At 53.9% G+C, this 10,326-nt stretch overlaps 1 protein-coding gene across 1 annotated transcript in view; it reads left to right on the forward strand.

Annotated features, from left to right (window-relative positions):
* Nucleotides 1-10,326, forward strand: part of Lrrfip1 (LRR binding FLII interacting protein 1) — a 58,901-nt gene that overhangs the window by 42,447 nt on the left and 6,128 nt on the right. Inside the window, exons 18-24 of the mRNA XM_033763993.1 lie at nt 29-64; nt 604-729; nt 3,872-4,042; nt 5,720-5,812; nt 7,002-7,094; nt 8,113-8,205; nt 9,047-9,185. Coding sequence (XP_033619884.1) covers nt 29-64; nt 604-729; nt 3,872-4,042; nt 5,720-5,812; nt 7,002-7,094; nt 8,113-8,205; nt 9,047-9,185 — 751 coding nt within the window. The remainder of the gene's footprint in view (nt 1-28; nt 65-603; nt 730-3,871; nt 4,043-5,719; nt 5,813-7,001; nt 7,095-8,112; nt 8,206-9,046; nt 9,186-10,326) is intronic.

Below are 10,326 nucleotides of genomic sequence, written 5' to 3' on the forward strand. Positions count from 1 at the left end.
TTTATTATTTGTCCTTTTTCCTCTATAGGTTGAAGAAAGACCTGAAAAAGATTTTACTGAGAAGGTAAGGAATTCCTCTAAGCCTCCATCTTAGCCATTATTGACCTAGAGGGTCCCAGAACTCCTGGGTGAAAATGACAGGAAATAGCGTGCCTGGTGGTAATGCAGTTGTTTGGCATGAGTGGCCCACCCAGTGTGGTGTCACTTCTCCGAGGGGTCCCTGGGGTCACTGTCCTGAATCCCCTAAGACAGCGAGGTCTGACGTGGAGCTGTCACTTCACGTAAACCCGAGCACCAGCATGCCGTGTCCCTGTGGCACAGCCCACTGGTGTGACTGGTCGCATGTGTGTGACACGTGGATACATGGATGAGTACGTTTTCTGGAGTATTTTGAACTCCACACCAGGTACCTGTATGTGACCTTGGACCATCTCCCCACCTAAAAGTCTGTATTTCCACTTGGAACATGCCGTGGACAATTCAAAGTTGTACTTGAGTGGTTTCCCCCTCCCACTGGAGTATGGCAGCTTCTGGAAGCTGATTTAGCAAAGGCACAGTGGCACGGGGCTGTGCCTGCAGTCACACCGATGCTCCCCATTCCAGGGCACCCGCAGCATGCCTGGCCTGTCCGCAGCCACGCTGGCCTCCCTGGGCGGAACCTCCTCCCGGAGGGGAAGCGGAGACACCTCCATCTCTGTGGACACTGAGGCGTCCCTGCGGGAGATCAAGGTAAGGCGCTCTGCTCACTCAGGACTTGGAAGAGCCTCTTGAACAGTCAGTCTATAGATTTTAAAAAAGATGCAATTAACAGAGGAGCTCTGGCTCTTTTTTTCTCAGTCCTGCCTCCCTGAAACATGGCGTCCTCCTAAGCACCAACTCAGGTCCACATCTCCCACAGGAAGTGGCCCTGGCCTGCCCGGGTCCACCAGGCAGATGTGTCTGTCCCCTTGGGGTACTCTGTAGTGACAGCGCATGCTGATGTGACTGGTCGCATGTGTGTGACACGTGGGTACATGGATGGGTATGTTTCCTGGAGTGTTTTGAACTCCACACCAGGTACCTGCGTGTGACCTTGGATCATCTCCCCACCTAAAAGTCTGTATTTCCACTTGGAACATGCTGTGGACAACTCGAAGTTGTGCTTGAGTGGTTTCCCCTCACACTGGAGTATGGCATTGTCCCATCTCTCTTGTGCCTGTGGCACCAAACTATGTGCCAGACAGAGAAAAATGCAGACAGACGTAAGGAGGGCCATTGTATGGGGGAGGAGCAGAAGGCAGAGCCCGGACAGCAGCCTCCAGAGTCCGGTCTGCTCCTACAACAGAACTCCCTCCTCTCACATGGTCACAGAGGAAGCCAGCCTGCACTGGTAACGGCTGAGCAGGTGGGTGCCATTGCCAGGAGAATGGAGAGGGATTTTGAGCATCTCTTGGAGGCTGCCTAGAATTTTTGAGGTTGTTCTCCATGTGATCCTCATATGTTTTTTGAGCAATTGAAGGCAGCAGAACAGGTGTTTTTTTGACTGTTCCTAAAATGCCGCACTCTGTCCCCTGGTCTCCGGCAGCTCCCGCCCATTTCCTTTGTTCCTCTGGGACCCAAAGCCAAGTCCACTGTGATCCTGTCTCTTCTCTTACATCATTGGCACTGTGCATTCGCCCTGCTGCGTCCTCTCTCACCAGACCTTGCCCTCGGCACCAGGATGGTGAATCTGCAGAGTGGCCCTGTGCCTCTCAAAAGCAAGGACAGGTTTGCCGACTTCTCCTGGCATCTGGCTGCAGCATCTTGCACAGAACAACCACAGTGCAAGATGGGTTCCTGCCGGTGCTCTGTACTGTCTTCAGGAGCATTCCTGCCTTTTTCTTTTTTAACTTTGTAAAAGCAGAGTCATACCATGGTACTCGACTGCTTTGAAATTTGTCGAGCTTGGTCCTTGATACATTTTGAAGAGAAAATTTTGTCCTGGTTCTTGTCCGTTTGGTCCTCATGCCCAGGTGAGACTTGCCATCATCAGCTACTGCTGACTATAGACTAGTTTAGACAGAGCCATCTCTCTGGTGCTTGTCACTTGGGGTACTTGCTTCACCTTCCAGAGCCAGTTAACGACGAGTGCCCAGGTACCTCTGTGTACAAGTTACACCTAGGTTTTGTGAAATTGTGTAAATTTAGCAGACATACACTTACATTTTAGCCTTTGCAATGTTGCAATTTATTTTCCTTTAATGCTTGAAAAGAAAATGGGTACTCACGCTGCCCAGATGATAGAAATGGGAAACCTGGGCGTGGGAAAGATTTGGCTGTATGTGACCTCCTCCAGTGTGTGATCTCCCTCTAACAACATCTGCCATTTGCCACTTCCCCAGGAACTCAGTGAGTTAAAGGACCAGATTCAGGACGTAGAAGGCAGATACATTCAGGGACTGAAAGAGATGAAGGTACCAGTGTGTGAAGTGTGGGCTCATGACGCTAATCCCCCTCAGCTAGGAGAGTGTGGCGGGGTTCCCAGGGCAGCTCACCCTGTCCTCCCCCAGTGCAGCCTGGCACTGAAGCTATGGCTCCTTAGGAGGTCACTAACACGTTCCCCAATGTGTGTCCAGTTCGCTGTCCTCCTCCAGGCTGAAAGCTAGTGTCCAGATGCACCGGACACTCACAGAAGGACTTTGGTTCTCTTCACCTCCCTAGTCCTTGTGTACAAACGTGCTCCACCTGTTTGCTTCTCAGAACACCCACTGTCCGATAACACGTGCTTTGGGAAGCTCCCAGTTATTTGCATGCCGTGAGACTTTACTAATGGAGGCAGCTTCTGAACGTGTGTCATCCCAGACTCGAGTGTGCACATGCTCCCGGCTTACTCTACAGTGCTGATGGGGAACAAATTCACCCTCGCCCTAATGGGAAGATGAATGGTTGCCATGGAAATACGGCAGCTGGATGCACCAGGCAGCTTATGGCAGATCTGTTCCTTCCTTCTCACCTCCCCAGAAAGTACCTGGGAAGTAGTCTCAACCCAGTACCAGACACCAAACAGGAGGGGACATAGGCCACATGCCTAGCCGTCCTTCTCAAAATTGTCACTTCTATTTAAAAGGGGAAGTGTTAGAACTCTGGCTTTCAACTCACATCAAAAGGGGAGTCACCAAGCCCACCAGAAACCACTGGACCCAAATGAAATTGTTCCCTAGTTTGGAAGGACAGGACAGGGCCACACAGGTCTCCATGAGCCCCAGCCAAGCCACTCAGCCAGTTTCCTTAGCATTGGGTGGTCTGCGCCTGGTGACTGGCTCTGCCCTGTGTTCTCTTGGCTTTGGCACCTGCTGTTCCAGGACCTGTGACATGTGTGCCACATGAGGGCGCCATGTTTGTCTTGTGGGCCTTGTTCCCTGCTGGCCTCTCCAAGGACTGACCTTTGTCTTTCCAGGACCTGCCCAGTGAGACCTGTGTGCTTGTGTAATGTTCCAATGGGCCAAAAGTCTGAAATTACCGCTAGCTGTTTCCTGGTTCTCGCGCCAGGCAGGGAGGCAGTCACCTGTGGCAGGGTGTGGCCCGCCCTCCTCCTCGTCACCTGCTCTCCCCAGACTTGGTGATTATGTAAGGTGCCCGTTGAGCAGCCCTGATCCCACGGGGGCAGCCTGGCTGCTGAGTCACAAGTCACTGGCCAGCCATATTTCCCAGCGGGAGGATACAGTGCCCTCCCCCGGGCCCCTCGAGAGGGTGTCTACTGTCCTCTGGAATTGCATGTGCTGCCCGTTGTGATTATTCATGCTCAGAACTAAAGTCTACATTCGCCAAAGGTTGAGCTTTTCTAAAGAAAACCGAATTCGTCTTTACTTAGGTTTTCCTAATGCAGTTTCAAGCCCATGACCTCTTTCTGCAGGACTCGCTCGCAGAAGTAGAAGAGAAGTACAAGAAGGCGATGGTTTCCAATGCGCAGCTGGACAATGAGAAGACCAACTTCATGTACCAGGTGGACGCGCTCAAAGACACGCTGCTGGAGCTGGAGGAGGAGCTGGCCGAGTCCCGGCGGCAGTGTGAGCAGAAGAGCAAGGTGACCAGGAGAGGTGGTGGGAAAGTGTGCGTGTGCATGCATGCGTGTCCAAGGGCACCCACGAGCTCTAGAGTGAGGGTACCACAGTCTCCACTGAGTGACTTGAAACGGCGAAGTGCAGAATTCAACAAGTAGAGAACAGTTTTCCTACAGAAGCAGTAGCATTTAGCACAGGAGGCAAATGCATGCCACGAGAAGCCGCGTGCTTGGACAGGCCTCTCAGATGACTCAGATGTCTCCAGTTAATTCATAGTGCAAGTTTTAATTGGTTCACCATCACGGAGAAATACAAGCATCAGATATTATTATTGTTTTGTTTTGTTTTTGGAGACAGGGTCTCACTGTGTGGCCCGGGCTGGCCTCAAACTCACACCGATTCTCCTGCCTCAGCCTCCCAAGTAGTGGGATAACAGGTGTGCACCACCATGCCCCCAGAGTATCAAAGATTTTAAGATAATTATATTCGTGTATTTTCTGCTGATTGGTAAAAGACACAGTTACTCCATTTAATGCCTTCAGCTCCGGATGTAGGGCACATGCTTGTGATCTCAGCACTGAGGACGTATAGGGAGGAGGAGTGCCGTGAGTTCGAGGCCCACCTGGGCTACATAGGGAACCCTGGTCTCAAACAAACAGAAAACAGGGCCAGGGATTTAACTCAGTGGTGCTGTACCTCTCTCGAAAGTGCAAGGTCCCAAGTTTGATCCCCAGTACAAAAAAAAAAATCAACAGCAACAAAACCCAGATACCTCCAGGCCTGCGGAAGGGACGTCCTGTGTGGGCTTTCCAGTAGGACCAGTGGGGCTGCTTCACTGCTCGTTATGTGCTCAGCCCGAGTCCGTACAGAGGCGTGGGACAGCAGACAGGGCTGGGAAGCCTCCACTCAGGTTCTCTGTGAGACACAATGCCAGGACTACTTGTTTTCCCACGTTTTTAGACATGGTTGACTTATCAAACCCCAACAGTGTCCAGTTCTGTAGAGATTCTGAGCAAGATGGACGCTCATGCGTGAATGTTGTCTTTTTCTTCTTTGACTGGCTGTGTCTTCAAAACCCCAAGGGTTAAAACTGGGGTCTGATTAACGACTCAGAGGTCTCCTGCTTGGCTGCCTCCGAGCTGGCCTAGAGGCTGACAGCTTCCGCTCCTGACAGCCAAGCTCTGAGAGCAGGGTGCGTCTGGCCGCACGCTGTGGCCAGCACCATGCTGAGGACACCATCCTCCGGGGCTCTCAGGCAGGGCAGGGCTGGCCAGCCCCGAGGGATGCTCCTGTCAGTGCCAGGAAGGGGCTGCCACCCAGGCGGGGCAGCTGGTCCAGGATAGGTCCGGGACTAAGCTTCAGCAGAGTTAGCTGGGGCCAAGCCGGGGTGGGGGATGTGCCACTGGGACCCCAGGAGCGAGCCTCACAGCGGGAAGGTTGGGCCAGGCCCAGCCCTCCCTGCCATGTCCCAGGAGGAGGCTGATCACCAGGCCAGCTGCGTTAGCCTCAGCCTCCTTTACCCAGCACACGTTCCTGGGCCTGTTTGAAATGGAGGGGTTGTATCGTCCTGTCCTGTCCCGGCCCGGCACCCCTGCATCTCAGGGTGCCCTCCCGGCCATTTGCCTTGGAGGTGGAGCTGACGTGGCTGCAGAGGTCACCGAGTGAGCTACGTTGATACAGCCTGGCTGTTTCCTCCCCAGGAGTTCGAGCGGGAGAGGCATGCGCACAGTGTGCTGCAGTTCCAGTTCGCCGAGGTGAAGGAGGCCCTGCGGCAGAGAGATGCGATGCTGGAGGTGGGGGCTCTTCCCCTGCTCTGGGCCATTTCCTGGGTTCCTGCTGTTTAGTTCAGGCAGCTGTGAAAAATCTCCACAGACTGGGCAACAACACAGAGCTCATTTCCTCACTGCTCTGGAGACCGAAGTCCCGAATCGGGGTCGGGGCCAGGGAGGCCCCTGCCTGGCCTGCAGCTGGGCTCTGCGGGGCAGAGAGGACATGGAATTTCTCATAAGGACAGGAGCTGTACCAGAGCAGGGCACCTGAGGACCCCATTAACCTTGTTAACACCTGAAGGCTGGCTCTCCACACACTGTCACTTTGGAGGTCAGGGCTTCAGCTGGGGACTCGGGGACATAGTTCAGCGCAGGACATTTGGTCGTGTTGTCAGTGATCTTAAAACAGCATTTACCCTGATGCGCCAGGCCTTGCTCAGAGCAGCAGCTCTCTCCTTGTCTCTGTAATGGTCCCGCGTGTGCCACTCTGAGAGAGGCCCAGTGTGTCACCTTGCGTGGTGAAGGGATCTTGCAGATGGGACTAAATTCAAGACCTCCAGAGAACGACAGTCCCCTGGACCAGCTGGGGGCCTGATGTCATCACAGGGTCCCCATAAGGGGAAGCCAAGTTGAGGGCGGAAGAAGGGCTGAAGCCAGGGAGTGGAGGCAAGAAGGTCTGGAAGGTGGGCAAGGTGAGGAAACAGCCTTCCCCAGGCTCCCCAGGAAGGACCAGGCCTGCTCTCACCCCATTTGTAGCCTCTGAGACTCACTGAACTTCCCTTCTCCAGAACTGTAAGAAAATAAATTTGTGTTGGTCCAAGCCACTGAATTTGTGGCCATTTGTGATTGTCAGCAGGAAATGGAAGTAGTCTGACAACGGTCCCAGGCGGCACACAGCATCACCGTCACCTACACTCCTTCAGGGCTCTTGGGTTCGCACAGTGGCAGGGTCACCCGACTGCACCCCCTAGTGAGGCAGCACATGACTTACAGGGTTTGGGCAAGAATGTCACCAAGCAGCTTTTCTCTCTGTGTTTCTGGAAGCTGAGAGGCGGGAGGGAAAACAACCCCAGTGTGCAGTGGATTCAGGGTCGGTGAGGTGCCATGGTCCTTCCTGTCCACTGTCCAAGCGAGCATTCAGCTCGCCTCATGCTGGCTGTTCTCTCCTGCTTAACCCTTTACCTGCTTTCTCTCCATCTGTTCCTTTCTTCAGGAAATCCGACAGCTACAGCAGAAACAGGCGAGTTATATCAGGGAGATTTCTGATCTTCAGGAAACAATAGAGTGGAAAGACAAAAAGATAGGGGTAGGATTCTCAAGTCTCCAAAACCCTACTCCTGTGGCAAGCTGCTTCGTGAATGGGGTTCTTTTGGTCTGGGCTTCGCAGCAGTGCTTGTGTGGGCATGCATGTAGCCCCGACAGCAGTTCCCGCTCTGGTGGGCACACCTACAGCCCTTCGAGGGTCTGTGCGTCCAAGCAGCATGGACAGGCTTCCCTGAATTCCCTGCCCCAGTTTTTTCTCAGAGGGGTTGAGGAAGGGGCAGGGGCTGTGCCTCCACGTTCCCACCCAGGAATCGCCACATGGGCAGAGGCAAAGTGACCCTCCCACATTTGGGAGTGACAGGCAGGAGGAAAGGGACCCTTTCACTGCCGATTCATAATGACAGATGTGTCTAAAGAATGGCAGCCTGTGTGACAGCCCTGCCAGGGGTCTAAAGGTGCCACATCACCACGCCGGTGGCTCCGCCCTGACAGGGTCACGCCACTGGGCTGGGATTGTGCATGCACCTTCCTGCACTCTGGCCACTGAGGTTTGTGTGTGACAACAAATGCCTATAAAACGGTTGTCATTCTGGAGGTCTCTTTAGTGTTCCTTTTTGTTCTTTTTGGGGTTGCTTGTTTTTGTTTTTGAGACGGTCCTGCTATTCCAGGCTGGCCTTAAAACTCATGGCAGGCTCCTTCCTGCCTCGGCCTCCTGAGAGCTGGAATCACAGGTGTGCGCCACCACGCCCAGCTCCTATTTGTACTGTATCTGGCCACCATTTAAGTGGTGTGTCACTCCTGCTAACTCTCCAGTACCACAAACCAAGCCAGACAGCGAGGTGGTGACTTTGTCTGCTGGGTCTCACAGAACCCAGGGGCTTGGGCTTGGAAAGGCTGCTATTTCCCGGGGTGGGTCATGGCGCCCACATGAGCCACTGCCCGCTCGTGCCCTGTTTGTGTCTCAAGCACCTGTCAGTGTCTGGGACGCAGCCTCCGGCCCCTGTGCCAAGTAGCCTCTCCACTCTGTGACTCTCCTTTCTCTTTGCTTGCTGCACACACAGGCTCTAGAGAGGCAGAAAGAGTTCTTTGACTCCGTAAGGAGTGAGCGCGATGGCCTTAGAGAAGAAGTAGTGAAGCTGAAAGAGGAGTTCAAGGTAGGAAGCCAGAGCACCACCGTGCCGGTGGCCACAGGCCGGCCGTTAGTGGCTCCCGTCCCAGGCCACGTGGCACACCCGTGCCGCCCAGGCTCGTGCCCCTGCCCTGGGCTGTGTATAGGCGGGGCTCTTCTGTGAAGCAGCCAAGAGCCCCGCGCTGAGTTTCTGGCAGCTCCTGAGATTCCCCCACCCTCAGAGGCAAGGCTTCTCCAGCTCTGTATGCAGTGAAAGCCCCTCAGGCACCCCTGCAGTGCAGAGGTGCACAGCCCTGCAGAGCCCTGAGTGCTTATATCTGTTCCACATGCCTGGCCAGAGCAGAGCAGCCCAGGCTGTGTGTACCCACGAGGAGGCCGGGCATCGGGACAGAGCCGGGGGCTGCGCAGTGGACGGTAGGGCGGTCCTGGAGCCGGATTGCAGCAGGTCTGCATACGCGTGAGCACAGTGTTTCCCCTCCACCCACACCACGCATCCTGCCGCTCTCGACTCTTTCTTTAAGCTACATTTGGTTTCTTCCCTCCGGAACCTGTGCATACATCCTGTCTCTGTCTCCCTCTTCAGAGCACACAGCCAGGGCCTTAGCCACAGTGGTTGCCTGGTGCTGCCCTCTGTGACAGCCTGCAGGCCCCGCCCCGGTGGGAAGGATGCCTATGAGAGTCTGTCCCCAGATCAGGCCATGGCTGCAGATGCAGGGTGCTAACATATTCATAGCTATGGTCCCTGGTCTCCCCTGTCTGGGGAGTTATCCGCTACTGCAAGATAAACAGCTTTGCTTTCTATAGTGATTAGTAAAACTGTTTTACCAGTAAATCAAGTATTACAATGAGCCTGTTTTCCCCCCCAGAAACACGGAATAATCCTAAATTCAGAAGTAGCTCCCAACGGAGAAACTGAAGACACACTAAATAACCTTGCCCCAGCCCCTACCAAGATGACAAAGGAGGAGTTGAGTGCCCTCATGTCACCTGGGGATGGGACACGGGGTGAGTATGTCTTTCTTTTTGGTCCTGTGGTCTTTCTGGCCATCACTAGTCCACCTTCCATGCATTGTCAGAGCCTCAGTCTCCATCACTGATCTTTAACCGTCGCCAGCATGGCCTGCTCCGTCACATGGCAGCGAGCTCCTGCCTGGCGCTGTGATCACCACACGTGTTGCCTGGCATGTGTCTGTCTAGTGCTCACACCAACGGCTCAAGTACTCGTCTCTTTGCTTTTCGGAGCTACCAAATGGAGCAGTTTCAAACTAAGTGACAGTGTAGAGAGAACCACTTGGTTCTGCTTACATGTGTGCCAAGAGCAGCCTTTGAGCGTCCCTGGGTTAGAACGGGTGTGCCAGCCGGGCCCTCGCCCAGGTGCTGGTGCTGGTGGCAGATGGCCATGGGGGCGCCTCCCAGCAGGAGGGGGGTACCCCTGCCCCTGTGTGAGGGGGTCCTATATGTGTGCTTTGATTCTGCTTCTGCAAGAGTGAAGAGTTGGGGAGCCCAGCAGATCATGGGAGTGTGTCACGATGTGTTGGGATCCACTGGTTAGCATTTGTCACATCTGCTTTGGGGTGACAGATTCTGGCACACAGCCCAGCACTGTGGCCCCCAGAAAAGCCTGTTTGTCCCGGTGACCAGCTACTTTCCAGCTTCTTATGGCGGGGTTGGAGCAGAGTGGCCTTGACTCTGAGTTAGGAGCTTTTATCTGGCTCCTCTTATGGATACAGATGTAGAAAGCAGCAGGCCTCAGCTTCAATCCTCGGGGCTTCCCAGAAGCAGCCTCCTCACCTTTATGTCTGCTAAGGAGACACAGCTTTTGTAACTATGTAAAAGTTGTTGGGGAAATGAGGTGAATTAATGCCTCTGTGAGTGATCCCTGAGGAGCTAGGGATTGGATCATGTAGCTCTTGTCAAAATACACATTTTACAGGTCTCTCATAACCCTTTTGAGATGTTTAAAGGACCATAAGGCCCAGATCTGTGAGTACTTTCCAAGTGTCTCTGACCATAGACTCTGCCAGGACGTCCCATATGTGTGCTGATTTTTAATTTGTGTGCTTCACCGGACATGCGATGTAGAGATGGCTGAAGGGTAAAGTAAACGTGGCAGGAGTGTGGGCATCACCCCATTTCCCGGGTTACA

This window comes from Fukomys damarensis, unplaced genomic scaffold, assembly GCF_012274545.1.
Source record: "Fukomys damarensis isolate Sample0158 unplaced genomic scaffold, DMR_v1.0_HiC HiC_scaffold_16, whole genome shotgun sequence".
Lineage (NCBI taxonomy): Eukaryota > Metazoa > Chordata > Mammalia > Rodentia > Bathyergidae > Fukomys > Fukomys damarensis.